The sequence below is a fragment of the Xenia sp. Carnegie-2017 genome, unplaced genomic scaffold, assembly GCF_021976095.1.
Source record: "Xenia sp. Carnegie-2017 unplaced genomic scaffold, XeniaSp_v1 HiC_scaffold_19, whole genome shotgun sequence".
In the NCBI taxonomy this organism is placed as follows: domain Eukaryota; kingdom Metazoa; phylum Cnidaria; class Anthozoa; order Malacalcyonacea; family Xeniidae; genus Xenia; species Xenia sp. Carnegie-2017.
Window position 1 is genome coordinate 1,679,415 of NW_025813481.1, and position 17,569 is coordinate 1,696,983.

Consider the following 17,569-nt stretch of genomic DNA (forward strand, 5'->3'; position numbering starts at 1 on the left):
ATGCAAAATGTTAACACTAACTAAACTTTATTTGGAATGTTCTACAACACAGAGATAAAAGCGAAGAATGCAGCACTATTGAGAAGGGAAGTATTTTTCAAATCGTAACAAAGAAGCAAAATTTACAACATTTACCTTTTCATCATTTTGATGATTTCTTGCAGGTCGTAGACCACCAAGAAAATCTGACGTTTCTGTGTGCATATGACAATTGATAGTACGCAACTTCTTCCCATTTATTTCGGCAAAAATTTGACATATAGTCGTCTTTCCACAACTACAAAGACGTCAACAACGTTTTTCATCTATGCTTAAGCATTGAAACGAAAGTTATGAAAATAGAGGTTCGCTGTTGTAAGATTTTCCCGTGAAAAATGACGACTATCAAAGATAATTCTTATAAAATACGACCTTTAAAGCTTTCTTATTCTAGTGACGATGACTTGTACTATTTGTACAATCGTATAAATGCTAGAAATTAAAAAGGTCCATTGTTATGCTTCTTGCAGGCGAATACTGTCACGGAAAACAAACCAGACTTTTTGTTTTACATGGCTCATATCAATATGAATGCATTAATTGTATTGTATGCAACCCATTATGAAAGTTTGTTTTGAAGACAGCTTTTACAAAGACAGCTAAGACATGCACATACACTTGTTAATTATATTATTAAAGGAACAATTTATTTTCACGCAAAGCGGACAACATTACCATGAACAAATACGTCAAATGTTGCAATTGTAAAGCCCAGTCATTTAGAAATAATCAACAAATGTTTAATTCAATCTAACACTACAAAAGATGATAAGGAATTTGATCTCCTTTTCTTTTGTCTTTAATGCATTCAGCTCACGTAAAACGCGACGTTTGAAACAGGCCTAAAAAATTCAAAACGTAAATCCTACCCGGTTTCTCCGACCAATAAAACAGGTTCATGAAACTCTAAAGCTCTTGCAACAAGAACAGCTAGACGCCGCATGTTTTGTGTAAATACGACGTGATTGAATTCCTTTGGACATTGCCCAACGAGTTGACGCAGGACTTTGTCTGAGAAACTTGATAACTTCGTTGAGAATGGATCACCAAACAGTGAATGAACATCGATCTTTCTTTTCATGTGTTTTTCGATGACTTCTTTGACAACTTCGGCTTCTCGGGGATTTCTACATCTGCCGGCCAAAAGAAAATATCCTAGAAAGATTTTATAATATTAAGTATTACCATTAAGAAGAAAAAAACATGAATGCAGAGAGATCATACAAAAACAAACACCAAAAATTTTTTAAGTAAAACATGCCGAATATAAGTTTTGAAAAAATTCTCCACCTGTTTGTGTTATGGTTGAAAAAAATGTTATTCGTGTTGGAGGCAGGTCGAGCTTTAATGCGGCAAAGCAATGTTTACGATTTCCAAAAGAACATAGTCCAATAAATCGAAGTGTGTTGATGGTGTTGTATATATACCATAAATGATATGTTTTATTTTATTTCCATACACACATTTCATTCGCCTATACATTATTTGTTTCAAATCTCACCATCTTCTGCAAGCTGTTGGTTCCAGTCAAAGAATGTGCTCTCGTCGTTTTCTGATTTACTGTAGCGTTCTGCCCAACGAAACAAATCTCGTAACGTAATAAAACCTTGTTTTCCCGAAAACACGTTAGATCCACGTCGACGAACCTGTAATATGGAAAATATAAGCAAAACGGCAGATGAGCAGGCACTCCGTGCCGCTGACCGATGCCTACAATGAAATTGGCGGGCACAAATGTACTTCAAAACAGACCTGTAACTCCAACATGATTTTTACTAAGGTTTTAGAATACGACAAAGGAAGATGACATCTTTTGTGTAAAATTGTTTCAAGTTCGTTACTCGGGAGTTCTTCAAAATGAAGCTCGACAAATCTGTTACGAAATGCTCGAGACAAAACCTGCAACACAAATGAAAAGATTTCAAACGTAAAATGATTTGCCATCTTCGCTGTATGGCATGATGAACACCGCTTACCTTCCGTCCGCCATATTGTCCTGGTGGATTCTGCGTTGCAAAAAGCATGAATTTCGAATGTGCTTTAATCGTTTCTTGTAACTCAGGAATAAAAAGTTCTCGATTATCGTCCAGCAGCTAAAAAATAGTAGAAATTAATGGTGAACATCCATGTATGTATATACAGCAATTCTACTTGCAAATAATGTCGATTCCTGAGATAGCATCTTGTGTTAAAAGTTATGCGCAGCATTTGTGCCGCATTAGCGTTGTATTTGCATTGCATTTGAACTGCATTTGAACTGAATTTGCCCAGCAGCGCATTTGTGCTGTATTTGCTGCTATTTGCAGCGAATTTGTGCGGTTAACGCACAGCATTTGCGCCATATTAGCGCAGTAATAGCACCAATATTAAAATAGTCGAACGATAATAAAATAGTCAAACTGACAAATGAAGCTCATGTTCAGTTCTGTATAAACAAGTGACAACGGGCAATAACGCACATGCACAGCGGCTGCAAACAAAAAATTCAACAATGTAGCACACGACAAAAGTATATTAATAACCAGACGCTCATTCATTCTAATACTTGTGTAAGTGATAGTAAGCTTAAGAAAATGTTCCCTTATCCATGTATAAGTAGCCTGCCTGACGCGCATGTGCACACCTCACGTTCTCAAAGGAAGAGTTAGTCGTAATACAGTACCCGATTTAAAGCTTCTAAAACATCAGTCGGAGCGAGATTGAGTTCGTCCAGGATTACCCAATATCCTTTGCGCATTGCATCGACAAGAATTCCTGCAAAAATCTATGCATTAAAAGGAAGCCACTACCCTGTGTGTCAAACAATTTTCGTCTTGACCCACCACTAGCAAAACTCAACTAGGTTTTCCTTAGCAATGTAAGCTTTAATCCAGATTTCCAAAACCGAGTTCACTTTGCAACTTCTAACTCTTTCAAAAATTGTGATTTCAGGTAAATGTTTAATGCACTTGTTAGATAAAACTAATGAAGGAGCGATTTTTTGAGTTTTCTTACACAACGTTTATACTTAAACAGACTCCTTCCGCTGGTCCTGAACGAATAACTTCAACGGTGAACGATGTACGTACAATAAATTAAACAAATAAAATTACAATCTTACCTTCCTTGAATATCAATTTTCCATTTCTATCGGACGTGTAGCATCCCATATATTCTTGAATATCCGTGTGTTCGTGATTATTGATACGTACACAGTAATTGCCGCTTGCTTTAGCGAGCCAATTTATCAGACTCGTTTTACCAACGGACGTTTCACCCTGAATCAACACAGGAAAATCTCTAGAAAACATGGAAAGAGCGAAATCAGCAAAAGTAAAGAAAAAAACATATGTACTATGCAAACCGATGAGACCTTTGGGAGAATTCTATAGCAAATCAGTTCAAGCCCGAGACGTTGCACATGCTCGAGAGTTCGCACAAACGTCTCCGAGGTTTGCATAAGCCAGTCCAAACATGAAAAACATATTTTATTTCTTTTATAAAATAACAATTATGCGAAACAGACAAATTAAAAACGAACGTTTTTATCGATTTGCGAATTCTCTTTGACTGATTGATTGTTTTGATTGATTTGATTGGTTGAGCTCAGATCTGTTTTCCACTGGCTAATGCAAATATAGCTATACACCAATCAGCGCACGCGTTTTATTGTTTTTATTTTATAATGGACAATAAAATATTCGCAACAGACATCCTTCGTTACAAGTTTGTCGATGTAGATCATCCAGGTAGGTGCAGTCCTAAGACAGACGGCTGTTGTTGGTATAAACTGACGTTTCGACAACCTTAGCAGTAGTCATACTTATTCATTGGACTAACCTGCCAGAAACGATTCGCGCCAAGCATTTCAAGTTATCTTTCACGGAGGATGTGAAAACGTACTCCGATGATATGATTGGTTCCATGCTCCCCTGACACACCCAATATCCTTCAAAGTTCAAAAACGTTTCGTTCCCCACTGGTTTACGCAATGGTTGATGTAGCAAGCCACGTGTGTTAACATGTGATAAAAGTTTATGTTGAAGTAATTTCTCAACAATGTTATGGGAGGACCTGTCCAGTTGTGTAAAAAAACTAACACAACAACCCTAAGAAACGGAGAAAAGTAAAATTTAGACTAATAAAGTATAGATACGGCGTTCTATTATGATATCACACAGCAGAAGATTGCATGGCTAACATCGTTAAGTTTGAAAACTATCCTTAACTTGATAAGTAATAAAACACAACGCTTTTTTTATAATCAGCTATATCATAATCATCTGGAATGAAAGCCAGACAGAAAAGCTAGCTCGAAAACGGATTCTAAATTCATAAAAAAATCACCTCGTATACAGAGCGCAGTATGTTGCCATGGGGATTTCCAGACGCATATTTCATTGCTCGACACAGAGTGCGAAGACTGGGAAAGAATGAGCAAAGACGTGTCAATAAACAAATTGTGTGAAATAATTATGAGATCATAAAACTCCTCTAGTTATAACAATTCATGACAGTTATAAATAACACTTACAAGAGTTATGATACTTATAGCAGTTACAAGAATTATAAAAGTTTGCAAGTACCTATAATAAGGTCGATTTCCGCTTCCATCTGATAACTTCTCATTGGCCATTTCACGAATACTCAAATAAAAACTAAAGCAAAACAAAGCTGATATAGTGAAAATAACATTTGTGATATACACTTACAAATACAAAGAACAAAAAGTATGCATAGAACTTCAATCTTTCCACATTTCCTCTTCACAATGAAGATTTACAGCAACTCACTGAGCATGCGCAACAAAAACACAATCACGTATATCACACCTGACAATGTCATCGACCAAAGAGCCAGGAGGAGATAATCCTTGAAGATAATTATGTACCAAGGTTTTTAGATCAGAAACGTCGTGGAGTTCGTTGACAAATATTTCAGTGAAACGATTTCTGATTCCAGCAGGAAGATCTTTCTTGCCAACATCGTTGGCTGGATTCATACAAGCAAACATCCGAAATCCTTCATGACGCTCAATAGGCTCGCAATCTCTAAAACAAACACATATTTTTATAGCAATTAAATTTAAAAATTCCATAAAAATCGTTCATAAAGCTTGAGTCATCAAATAAGTCATTATCCACCACTTGACGAACGATAGAAACTATTTTCCATAATAGCAAAATGTTTTACTAAACTTTTACTACTTCACGTTACTCCTCGACATTCAATAATATATAAAATCACTATTGTTCCCACTTACCCCCTTTCAAGAACTACTAAAGATCCATTTTGGCTCTCTAATATCCCGTTCAAACATTCGAGAGTCTCAGGACTCGCAAGATTAACCTCATCAAGTAGGACCCAGTCTCCACGCTTAATAACTTTGACAAGAGCACCCTCAACGAACGAAAACAATTGAGCAGACTCGCATTGCTTGATTTGCTGACGTATATGAGTGATACGTTCACCAATTTTCTTCCAACAAGACAGCAAGTGATTGTCGTCGCCATTCAATTCTAAAAAATAGCTACAATGAAACAAACTAATAACAAACTCAATGGCAAAAAAAAAGCAGAACTCAAACAATCAATGAATAGTCCACAGTTGCTACAAATGAGAAGTCATATCACACATAAACACATATTAACTCGGTAAGAAATCTAAACAAAACTTATTTGTTCAACTCTTCCCACCCTCCGACAGTTTATCGTGAAGATGTGTGATGATAATTGTATAAAACATTCTCCAAACACAACCATGGAATTTCACTCCCGGTGAAGAAAGATATTCTTCCTTATAGCCACTGTCTTTGAGCAATAGGCACGAAAGAAAATATTCTACTGTACAACAATAGATTTTTACTGACTCAATCATGACCATCGACACATATTCAGACTTTAGTAGATTGCAGTTAAGTGTACGCCTTCAACGCTATAAGACTCTACAAACCTTTTGATAATTTATTCAAAGCTGCCTGTTGTGTGTGTAACATGACTTTGAACAAGACTTCCCATTTCCGCTGACCAAAACATTGCTGGATATTTGCAAGAAACTTTACGTTCTGTTTTCGTGAAAACGTCTCACAAAACAAATTCTCGAAATCCTCGCGAACTGGAGCGACCAGTTGCCGTGTTTCTATAGGTTTAAAGCCACCAATCAAATCGGTGGAATCGCTTTGCTGACTCATATTGACCACGACCAATGAGCGGTTACATTTTGCTGCCAGGTATTGGACAGCCGACGTTTTGCCCGTCCCAGTTTCCCCGACTAGAAGAACGGGTTCATTTTGCGATACACAAACAGCTATAGACTCGAGTAATGCAAGAGAATGCCTTGTAAAAGCAAAGTTAAAATATTTAACTTCTCTTTCTGGCTGCTTACGATTCAGAGTTATCCGACCAATAGTAAAAGAGAGAGGTGCCACATTAACTGTAGGTTTTGACATATTGCAAAAAAATTTCACTTTTGCTTTGTTGATGTTGACTTTTGCACCAATAGCCAGTGCCAGAGCTAAACGCTTCTCAGGATTGGAAACAGTAGCACAGAAACAATCCATAGCTTCTTGAAAAACATCTTGCGGGCTCAACAGGACGTGTCCCGCAACACTCAACGAGTTTAGTCTTCGACACCATTTCATAAAGTCACGTGCAGAAGACAACCGTTCACAATTACGCAGATTTGTCCTTCTCGTATCGGGTGATGTCATCAGCTCAAGGTCACGTGACAGTAATGAGAAAATATCCACCAGTTTCTCAGCAAAAGGTTGAAGACTTGGAAATTTTGCTTCTGCAATCTAAAAGGGAAATCGCACTTACTATACTTTCTACCGAAAAACTTTCTTAGTAGGGAAACAAAGGATTAGCGTTATAACGTTCATAATATCTGTCGAAAAAACAATTCTTTATCGTCAAAATTATTCAATTCTTTTGATTCTCCGGTCTTCACTTCCTCTTTTAACATAGAAAACAGTAACCTCAAGGGTCGCAGACTATCGATAATTGAGGGGGGGGGCTATTATTTATATATGCATGTTTTACTTAATTAGTTTCTATTGAAATCAATCGTGTTTACGGATACATGAATATAGCCCCCCCCCTAAATATCAATATTCCGCCGCCACCGAGTGACCTCACCTCTACAAATTCCTCTTTAGTCAAATTTTTTAGTTCGACTTTTGACCACAAATGATCTAATATCGATGATTCCGCGTTATACAGTCTGCCGTCACGACCAACTCTAAAATTGTGTGGAGAACGTTTTGTCGAATATTTTCAACTTAAAATTACAGAGGAAAATGACCGTCCAAAGGCTGAAAGTAGCATCAAAAAAGGGCAGGTTTACCTTTGAGTAGCAAACAACTGAAAACCAGGAGCAGCTGAAACATTCTCTTTACCAGGAATTGAAAGAACACGCGATTCCATCAATTGTATAAGAACAGAGACAACATCCATTGGTGCACAATTGATATCCTCAAGTAAAAGCCAGCGACCTTCTCGTACAGCTCGAGTCAGGACACCAGGTATCCAGATAAATTCACCGGGTATATCGGAACAACAGTATGAACCAATTAATGCCTTAAATTAAATCATTTGTTCAGAGCATTAAAAATACAATGTATGGTTTCTGAAATGTATGTAACCAAAAACAAAACTTATAAAATGCATTTGTTAAAACAAGCTGAAGAACACATGCCAATAACATGACTGAAAACTTGCGCAGTCCACTTGAGTCCATCAGTCAAAAGTTCATACCAGAACAGCGTACATATACATGACATATACATGGCATACACAAGTTTTCAGATGTATGTACGAGAAATGTCAGACACCCCACCTAGAAAAGTTCATTTAGTCTGACATGTATATACTCAGAATTTTCTATTTACATAATTTTTTCAACGTTTGACTGGTCCTGGGTGTTTTATTTTTTTTGGGGGGGGGGGAAAGAATAAGTTTTACAAAGAAACTTGTATACTAGGGATAGGCCTATAGATTGGCCTCAGTTCATCCCTACATCCTACCTTACTATCTGTCTGATCTCCAAGTTGTATTTTAAATAAATGTGGCGGTCTTGATCTCCCAGTCAAGGCTGCAACGTACTCAACAAGAGATGTCTTTCCACAACCAACATCACCGGATATCAATATTGGTTTTCCAGAGACAATGGCTATTGAGAGGGCTTCAATGTTCTTCAACATGGAGGAGACTGTAACAAGATCTTCTCCAGATGAAATGCTTTTAGAAATCTTCGGAACAAGCACATTGCCTGCCACGATGATGTAATCTTCACATAAATCATTTTCAAGAAACACGATTTCTCTTTCATCCAGATTTAGAGAGTCTGATGAACTGATAAACTTGTTCGTGTCTCTTTCCAATCTTTCTCGATCACTAATCAATGAAATTCCCGAATAATTTAGTTCATCATCATTACCAAACAATTGGATCAGTTCTTTGTTATTGCAACCAAAGAGAATTGTCAGTGTCTTCATAAACATCTCTTTAAAATCATCAGTTAAAACATTCACCAGTTCACAAAAGTCTCCCCAATTCCATAATGTTCGAAAAGTTGAGGGAGAGAGTGAAAGAAATCGATATGCAGCTTCAACTACAACAGCGATTTCCGAATGTTCAATCACAATTTTCTTATAAAAGAAGGGACCATTCTTGCGAAAATATTTTAATACAAACGGCATTATGTATGGATATGTCTGCAACAAATGACTCAATGTCAGACTAAATCGTTGATGATTCAATATCTTCATATCAATACAAGCTTCAATAAAACTCTGTGTTCTTTTCAGTATTTCCAAAAGGATTCCTCTAAACTGTCGAGCAATACACAAAGCCATACTGACATCAAGCATTAAATGGGAGAGTTTGTCCAAAAGATTTTGCTTGTCTTCAAAGCATGGTGACTACAAATAGAGCATCAAAAGTGGTTATTGTGTTAGGTTAACTCAATATTCATATTTTTGAGAACCTAAAAGCAAAATTTTCAAAGTCTATCACTGACCTTATTTACAAGAATTTCCTCAATATCCGAACCAACCAGACAAACTTCTTGCAGCCTTTTCAGTGAAAATTTGCAAACGATGCTGAATTTACCGTCCATCTACGAAACAGACAATTTTGAAAGTGTTGAGAATTCCAAAATCCTTATAAGAAACACTTTGTCTAGATCTCTGACCTGTATACTATTTACCTAATGGTCTAAATGGTCTAGAGTCTAGATCTAGATACTCAGCAGCCGGAAATAAATTATTCAACTTCTACATATCTGGCAGTAAAAAATTGTACAAAAAATTTGACAAGATTGCTGTGAATCCCTGTGATGGTGTAGTGGAAAGTGTGACGAGTTACATACACCAATGTGCGCGTAAAATCTTTTAAAAATCATCTAAATCTTTTGTGTTTTATAACTAAAGCAACAAAAAACAATCTATAATTAGGGTTAAGGTTAGGGTTAGTGTTAGGGTTTGGGTCAGGCTTTAAAGTAAAAGTATTATACTGCTGGGTATTTAGTATTTTAAATTTCCTACCCGGCTGCCGGGCATCTATACACGGGGTATAAGAAAAGTTAAAAGTTAACGTTAATTGCTGTCGTTCTTACTTGAGTTTCGATGTTTCTTGACGTCTTGCAGTGTTAAAGCAATTTGATTACAAATTTAAAGACATATTTTCATTTCTTCGAAACTTTTATCGTGAAATTTTTTTTAAAACAATTTAATTACAATTTTAAAGACAAATTTTTATTCCTACGAAACTTTAATCTAGAAATTTTGTGTTTCATTTTTATTCGTCGATTCATGTGCCATGTGTAGTTTCGTTAACTTCTTCCCATCCATCAGAGGACGACATTAGACAAATGATTGTTTTTCGAGAGTTTTTGTTGCTTAAAGTATTGTCTTTTAACTTTTAGTACAATCATATCAAGTTACATCCGGCGAAAACATCGATATAACTTGAAACGTGAAGAAGGGTACTTTGGGATTGGTCAGAATCGGAATGCACAATAGTATGAGGAGTGATTACCGCCATAATCATGTACATAAAAAAATTTCATGAAAAAATTGGTAAAAAGCAGTGAAATTTTTCCTAAAAACCAGTGCAGAAATGCGAAACAACGGTGCAAAAAAGCGAAACACCAGTGCAGAAAAGCGAAACACCAGTGCTTAAAAGCGAAAAATTTCTCTTCAAAACTGCTCCTGATTGGTTAGTCAAACAAAGAAGTAATATAAGAGCCAATCAAAATGAAACATTTCGAAGGCGGGAAAGTTACATTATTCTGAACCAGAGAACTCCATATATATACATATGTTATTTAAATATTGAGTTCACTGTTCTAAACAGAGCAATTACAATGACTGGCGTAAGTTTTAAGTAGATTTTGTTTGGCAAACCGTTTTAAAGATGTTTCTGGATACAAACATGAACAATGTTAAAAGTAGATCAGACTTTGGAAGATGTCCTGCTAAGGGGGAAATAACTAAAGAAGCATGAACGTTGTTGTTTATGAACCAAAGTACCATTTTACCTCTCAAAGCTTGATATTGAGCTAAAGCATTTACACGCAGAATTTTCTCCCCTTGATTACATTTGTGACGTACGAAATAAACTTTGTGGGATGACGTCATTGAGTTCTATAGATGACGTTTCTGGTTCGTGGTTACGGTGGCCCATAAGTGTCACATTGTAAATATAATACAGAGAATTAAAATCATTTCGAAACCTGTTTTAAAATTAACAAAACATGTTTGCAATTAAAAACATCTCAATAATAAGAGGCAGAACACATTTCAAATTTGCACAACACATTTCGAAATTATAAGCGCAACACACTTCGAAATTTTAGCACAACACATTTGTTCCAGTCCTCTCGCTTAGAACTTTGTTTGTGTCAATATGGCGGCTGACCATTCTACTCATTCGTGTTAGTGATAGAATGTCAGTCGTGATTTAACAACTTATTATTCATATATTTTTTTCAAGAATTCAGCGAAAACAAAAGATGGACAAAACATCATACAAAGCACTTTTGATATGGCATGTCCATTCAAGTGTTGACGTGAAGCTTTCGACAAGGTTCAAGCATGATTTCTAGGGTTCTCTTGTCAAAGTGAAGATGACTCTGAAGATGACTACCGCTAAGGTTGTCGAAATGTCAGTTAACAACGACAAAAACAGTCCTTCTCAGGACTATACCAACCTGGACGATGTACATTTACAAACACGTAACGATACCCCCCGGGTTCAAACCATTTACTTTATACCCAAGATGTCCATTGTCCACGCCATACGCAAACGATTGCTTCGCTCTTCTATAATCAAACGATCAAAAGAGAAGCGGAAGCTGGAGAATGATCTAATGTAAATATAACTGCAAATAGACAGCATAGTCATTCCTTGTACTGAAGATGGCATAAGCATGCCGAAACATGTTTACTTTAAAAAAACTTGACGTTCACTTGAAATGCTTTATATATATAGAAAGCTATTAAGAAATTATGGAAATATCAGAATTGAGGATCAACTCAAATTTTGTTGTGTCGTTTTAAAATATATAGTACTTTGTTAAACCTTGTCGTGTCGCACTAAATTCTGTTTTGTCTTTGTAAATTCTGTTTCGCATTAAATTTTGTTCGGTTGACGAAAATTTATTGCACTCGTTGAAATTCCGTTGCGATAGAATATTAATTTGGAACACAAGAATTGAGGTCGCTGTTACAGAATTTCAAGCAGGCTTTCTGCGGGAATCACCTCTCATAGGGATGTAGCCTAGATTATTGACTCTCTTGCTTCCAGTTTTCTCGCATTTTGTTAAAGTTTTTCTTATGTTTTTCTCATTACATACCGATTGACCTTTACGACGAAGTTCATGCTGAAAAGTTGCTCCAAGCAACTTTGACGACCACATACAAGTGATGCAACATTCAACTTGTGCCATCAAAGATTATGAATTTATGTCATATTATAATGAGGACATTCGTTGTGGAGAAGATACGGTGATGTTCGCTAAAAACTTCTAAAAATTCCCCAAGATAAACTCTCTCATCACTTGTGGTGCAGTAGAGTCAAAGCCAACTATATCAAGCATCCCAGAATCATCTGGGTCAGCAATAGTGAAACCATTTGATGTCATGGCAACCACAATGAGTTTAGCATCATCTATCCCTGATTGATGACGATATTGTTTGAGAGCCTCCCTTGGATGAACTTTGCCATGACATGGTTCAGAGTCTGTGTAAACAATAAATACATCAATCTTCAAATTTTTGTCAATGGCATAAAGCATGGGCTGAGCACAGTCTCTACCACCCTTTGGAATCTGAAAAATACAAAATATATATTTATGCTACATACTTCAATTCTTTCAAAAGGTTAACAGACATATATTTGAGGGTGTTGCATTTGTACACCATTACTATAAACTAACCCATTGTTTCTTTTAAATAATTAAGCACTTCTTACAAAAACATTGCATTTCAAAATGCTTTCCCAAAACAGTTTTTAAAACTAAAAACAAGTCCCACAAAGCCAATAATAGCAAAGGAGGTGTACCTATGCACAAATAAAACTTAAAGAAGTGAAGGGTTTTGAACTTTGAAAAACTTACTTCATTAATAACATTTAAAATTTCATTCAATTTCATGCTACTGGAGATCCCTATCAGAACTATTTCATGACTAAATGCAACAACTTTGCAATGTTGTTCTGTTCGTGCTGTCATCATAGCCATTGCAGCAGAAGCCATGTGAGATCTAACTGGACTTGAACCAACACATCTACTGGATTGCATTGAGCCACTTACATCCATGGCTAGCATGTACCTTTTACCTGTTGGTTCAACAGTCTAAAATAGAACAAAATGTTGAAAATACAAAACAAAACAAAAAACACAATGCTACTTAACTGCTTCTTGTGTTAAAAAATTGATTGTGTGTTCTGTCTACCTTAAATGATAAATAAAATGCTTCCTCCAATACTTTGATGATTTCTTCATTGGCTTTCAATTCTAGAGAAACATTCTCACTTTCTCCTGATTGGTAAGTTGCCAAAGCTAATAACATGTTAAATGGATGGATACGTGCATTCATTAGCAGATCTTCATCACGCAGTTTATCACAAACTTCTTTAACCCGAGGTGATCCTTCAGCAAGCAAGCCAATGGAAGTCATTTTGTTTAAGTTACGTATCATTGCAGTCATTGGCATTTTCTTTAACAGAGCATCCCACACCTAAAAACAGGTGTTCAGCTTGCAATTAATATCCAGTATTAGGACAAATAAATCATAACTTGTTATTCATTGATTCATGACCTTCGTTACATTGATAGAATAATGCATTTTCATCATATGCATGCGGCCCACAATTGCAGATTTATTTTGCTCGATCTCTATCAATCTCGGACGACAATCTCGCGCGACGTTCCTGTGACGTGCGTCTTATCGACTGAATAATTACTTAAGACTATACACGTTATACGAACGTCGCGCGAGATTGTCGTACGAGATTGATTGATAAAAATAAATCCGTAGTTGTGAGCCGCCTATGGTTTCAAATGATAAAGTCCATTTAAGTAAACTGATGGAACACTTAAGTGGCAAAATTATGACTATCATTAACATAAGCAGTAACACTTTAAAATACCATAGAACAGAAGCAATATAATGATGTATTTTATATAAACAAGTCACAGCCATATTTTATAAATTATTCCAGTTAGTAAACACTGCAATGATTGCAAGTTGAGAAATGTAAAAGACAAAAAACATGAAATCTTTTTACCTCTTTGGAATTAAGGAAATGTGTCGGAATATGTTCTCTAACAAGATTATGTTCATTTATCAGCTCAACCACTCTTGTCTCCTCTTGCAATGTTTTTACTTCTTCAACTGCCCTAAGAAATACCAACATCTTGCTGCCATTCTCTCCAATTGGACGACTTGGAGTTGTCTTATCTTCAGGAAAGAAATATTTAAAAAGCTTCTGCCAACCACAAACAACATATTTCATTATCACAAATAATTCATCAGAAACATCAATTCCTTCTGGCTTGAGATGCATTAACCTTACAACATCCCTATGTGACCATCCTTCACGTTTTTGATATTTGGTGATATCCATCGCCAGTTTCCATGGATCTTTTTCTTTGTACCATCGTTTTATGGCATTCTTATGGGCACGACTCCAACCACAGCCAGACTGACTTAAGTATTTGCAGAACTTAATAAACATAAACAAATGAGTCGGAATTTGACAGATCTTGGGTAAAGCATTGTATGCTTGTCTTTTCGTGGCTAAATCTCCTTTCCGGGCACAAACAGCGAGAGAAAACACAATGGCCTGCTGCCTTGGTGTTCGTCCTTCAATGCTATACTTCTCTATTTCATTGACAACTTCAACTCCCCTTCCTGCTTCCATAAGATTCGAAAGGACTTGCTCATGTTCTAAGCCTAACGATTTTTCGTTAACATAGAAGGTAGATGTGCAATTTCCCAACACCAAAAAGCGACGAAACCTATTCATATCTTTGACCTGCCACACTTGACTTTTGGTAACAGCTTCGTCCACGATGTATATTTAAAGAAAAAAAATTAATATCAGTGAAACTTTCGTTAAAATATCAATGAAACACACACATTACAGAGTTAAGGGATTGTATCGTCTACGTAACGGAACCAAAAATGTAGTGCATGACTACTGTACAGAGAGTGGGTAATGAACGCCTGTTACTCTATAAGTTGTAAGAAAATTTCAACCAACAACAAAAGAGAACAGTTACCCCATTGCTGTTCCTTGTACTTGTTTGTAGTGTTAGGTATTAACCGTAACCCGTTGTACTGGAAGTAACGGTAAATGCTAGTATAAATCTAGAAACCATTATGGAATTGCTCTCAAATGAGAAAATACAAATAGAATAGTCAACTTCCCAACATTTAAACCTAAAACACATCTTATAGTCATGGAAACATGATTTAGCTCTATCGTTGGAAATCGAAAGTTATTTTGATAACTGTTGCTTACAAGTAAAATGCTTCCCGACAACAGATCTCGATTTCCAATCCTGTAACCTTACAATTCTGTTTACAAGAAGAGGAAGCTCTGGGAAAACTTGCAGTAAATACTCTTTGTAGTTGTCATCACTTTGTGACAGCTGTAGACGAGGTTTATTATCCTGATGAAAGTCTTGTATAAATTTTAAGCAACCTAACCATGTAGACTCGTAGTCTTCTTTTTTGACATTATTTGATGTTTTAAAATCCAAACGGTCCTTCCAATTTTTTAGACGATTTACTTGCTCACGGACATCTTCGTAGAGAGGATGATTTAAATTTGGTATCTCCGTATCCAGTGGATATGTAACATTACAAAGCAGGTCAAGCTTATCATTATTGGACTGTAGATAAGGATGTTTTAACGCCTCGTTGGCTGATGGCCTAAGTTCAGGTTTTAGTTGTAGCATCCATGTGAGAAGATCTTTAAGTTCAACATTATTGATTTCCTTCAAGCCAACAGGATTTCCACGCAGCATGTTGTATAGTCTATACTTCATACTTCCAAAAGGATGTTTCCCTTTTGTTACAACATAATAAGCTACCATTCCTGCACTCTAAATTTGATGAGAAGGCGACAGTGTTAAATAAACATAAAAAATAAATTTATTTGTGCTTTGCGAATAGTCACATTCTGCACCTACCATTACATCTGATTCTTTTTTATAGCGAGCTTTAACACGTTTATCTTCATCTACATAGTAAGATTCAGGAGGTATCCAATATGGAGTTCCCTTATTAGCACCGGTTAAATGTGTTTTAAGGCCTTTCTTCAATATTCGACTTACTCCGAAATCAGTTATTAGAAAATTGTCTTGTGCGTCTCGGAGAACATTAGATGGCTTTAAATCCAAATGGAGAATAGGATTTTGGTCCTTATGGAGATCAGCTAATCCTTTTAAAATTTGTGTGAAAATTTTAGGAAGAGATTTTTGAAGATAAGCTAAACTGGTTAATTCAGATGTCACAAAACTTTCTAGAGATTCTTCACAAAGGTCGAGTATCAAATGGACATAGTCTTTTGCACTCTCTTCATCAAAGCGGTAATAATGTACAACAAAATTCGACTTGATTTGACTCAAAATGGTCTTTTCATTCTGAGCTAGCTTCATACAGTTATCTCGACGTATTCGTTTCACTGCTTTGCCGTAACCATCCTTTCCCAGTCCAACATAAACACGGGTTCCATCACTTCCTTTGCCAATGCAAAACTCGTTTGAAAAAATTACACCTACTTCACTGACAAGTTCAAAGTCGACATTAGAATCTCGCCCATACTCGATCAATTTCAAAATCAAACCTCTATGCTTCGTTGATTCACCGATGTATTTCCATTCTTGCAACTGAAGTTCTGATTTGAAGAAAAAGAATAACTTCAGAAAGAGTAAAGCGAAAAAAAATTCCGCTAAAAACAAGACATCTTGTTTTTTATGTAATTTTTTCCCTGCCTTACTATTTTAAATTGTCGGCTGGAAATAGTTTTTGGTGGGAAAGAGTAAAATCATGCATATAAATGAAAAAATCTCGTTTATATAATATTACTCTTTTCAGATAAATGAAATAATTTATCAATAAACAGTTTTTGTAAGAGTGAAAGAATTGATGTTTCCAGATTAGCAGGAACAAGGTCATACATAGGCAATTATAAAATAAACACAATGAAACGCGTGTGCTGATTGGTCTAGAGCTGAGTTTGCATTAGCCAATGCAAAGCACATCTGAGCTCAACCAATCAAATCAATCTAAACAATCAACCAGTCAAAGAGAATTTACAAATCAATCACGAATACATTTTAGAGAAAAAATTAAAATGTTTGTCATTTTTGCATTATTGTTATTTTATAAAAGAAATAAAAGATGTTTTTCGTATTTGCACTGGCTTATGCAAACCTCGGAGACGTTTGTGAGAACTCTCGAGCATGTGCAACCCTCGACATTCGGTCTTGCGCTTGCACTGATCTACTCTCGAGATCTCCCAAAGTTCTCCTCGGTTTGCATAAGCCTGTGCAAACACAGTAAACATCTTTTATTTCCTAATCAAAACTACAACCATGGCAGTGACGTCGTGACGTTACTTAGTGATTAAATATAGCTACTCAAAGCCAAAGGTAAAAGGCCCGAGGGGCGTTTGTGGTGATTTTTATTATTCCAAGCCTAAAATTCAGGATTTTTTGTAATACTACACGTAGAGAAGACAATGTAATGTAAATTACTAGTAATACTAATTTGAATAGTTGAATTCTAATTAGGTATATATGTTATTAATTTGTCTTACTAGAACAATAGAAATCGCGCCAACCATGGTATAAGTTGTATAATAAATAGTAAACAAAGTATTCTGCCACTTTTAATCCTATATTTATATTTGTTGATCAACCTAAACTGCCTTTAAAACTGAATTCGTGTGTATTCTTTACCTTTGTTCTTCTTTTTTTCATCAAGTTCTTGCAATATAAATTTCATAGACTCCTGTACGGCATAACGTTCTTCCTT

The 17,569-nt window shown here is 35.9% G+C and overlaps 2 protein-coding genes across 7 annotated transcripts in view; both read right to left on the reverse strand.

Annotated features, from left to right (window-relative positions):
- The window catches only part of LOC124438426 (midasin-like), an 87,087-nt gene that overhangs the window by 26,545 nt on the left and 42,973 nt on the right, over positions 1–17,569 (reverse strand). For 2 of the 3 annotated variants that reach the window (XM_046988557.1, XM_046988555.1), the window contains exons 1-17: positions 9,037–9,248; positions 8,042–8,938; positions 7,363–7,595; positions 7,155–7,257; positions 5,971–6,814; positions 5,282–5,537; positions 4,851–5,069; positions 4,605–4,676; positions 4,366–4,441; positions 3,859–4,127; positions 3,140–3,318; positions 2,702–2,793; positions 2,016–2,132; positions 1,792–1,938; positions 1,541–1,685; positions 909–1,194; positions 136–277 (exon numbers count right to left, since the gene is read on the reverse strand). In XM_046988557.1, coding sequence (XP_046844513.1) covers positions 136–277; positions 909–1,194; positions 1,541–1,685; positions 1,792–1,938; positions 2,016–2,132; positions 2,702–2,793; positions 3,140–3,318; positions 3,859–4,127; positions 4,366–4,441; positions 4,605–4,676; positions 4,851–5,069; positions 5,282–5,537; positions 5,971–6,814; positions 7,155–7,257; positions 7,363–7,595; positions 8,042–8,938; positions 9,037–9,135 — 4,176 coding nt within the window. In that variant the 5' untranslated portion in view covers positions 9,136–9,248. Of the gene's footprint in view, positions 1–135; positions 278–908; positions 1,195–1,540; positions 1,686–1,791; positions 1,939–2,015; positions 2,133–2,701; positions 2,794–3,139; positions 3,319–3,858; positions 4,128–4,365; positions 4,442–4,604; positions 4,677–4,850; positions 5,070–5,281; positions 5,538–5,970; positions 6,815–7,154; positions 7,258–7,362; positions 7,596–8,041; positions 8,939–9,036; positions 9,249–17,569 lie in introns of those variants that run through there. The other variant, XM_046988556.1, reaches the window with a different exon arrangement.
- The window catches only part of LOC124438427, a 46,276-nt gene continuing 40,072 nt past the window's right edge, over positions 11,366–17,569 (reverse strand). For 3 of the 4 annotated variants that reach the window (XM_046988558.1, XM_046988559.1, XM_046988560.1), the window contains 5 exons: positions 15,048–15,633; positions 13,809–14,590; positions 12,974–13,258; positions 12,637–12,873; positions 11,366–12,348 (listed from right to left, as the gene is read on the reverse strand). In XM_046988558.1, the coding sequence (XP_046844514.1) occupies positions 12,046–12,348; positions 12,637–12,873; positions 12,974–13,258; positions 13,809–14,590; positions 15,048–15,633 (2,193 nt within the window). In that variant the 3' untranslated portion in view covers positions 11,366–12,045. The remainder of the gene's footprint in view (positions 12,349–12,636; positions 12,874–12,973; positions 13,259–13,808; positions 14,591–15,047; positions 15,634–17,569) is intronic. The other variant, XM_046988561.1, reaches the window with a different exon arrangement.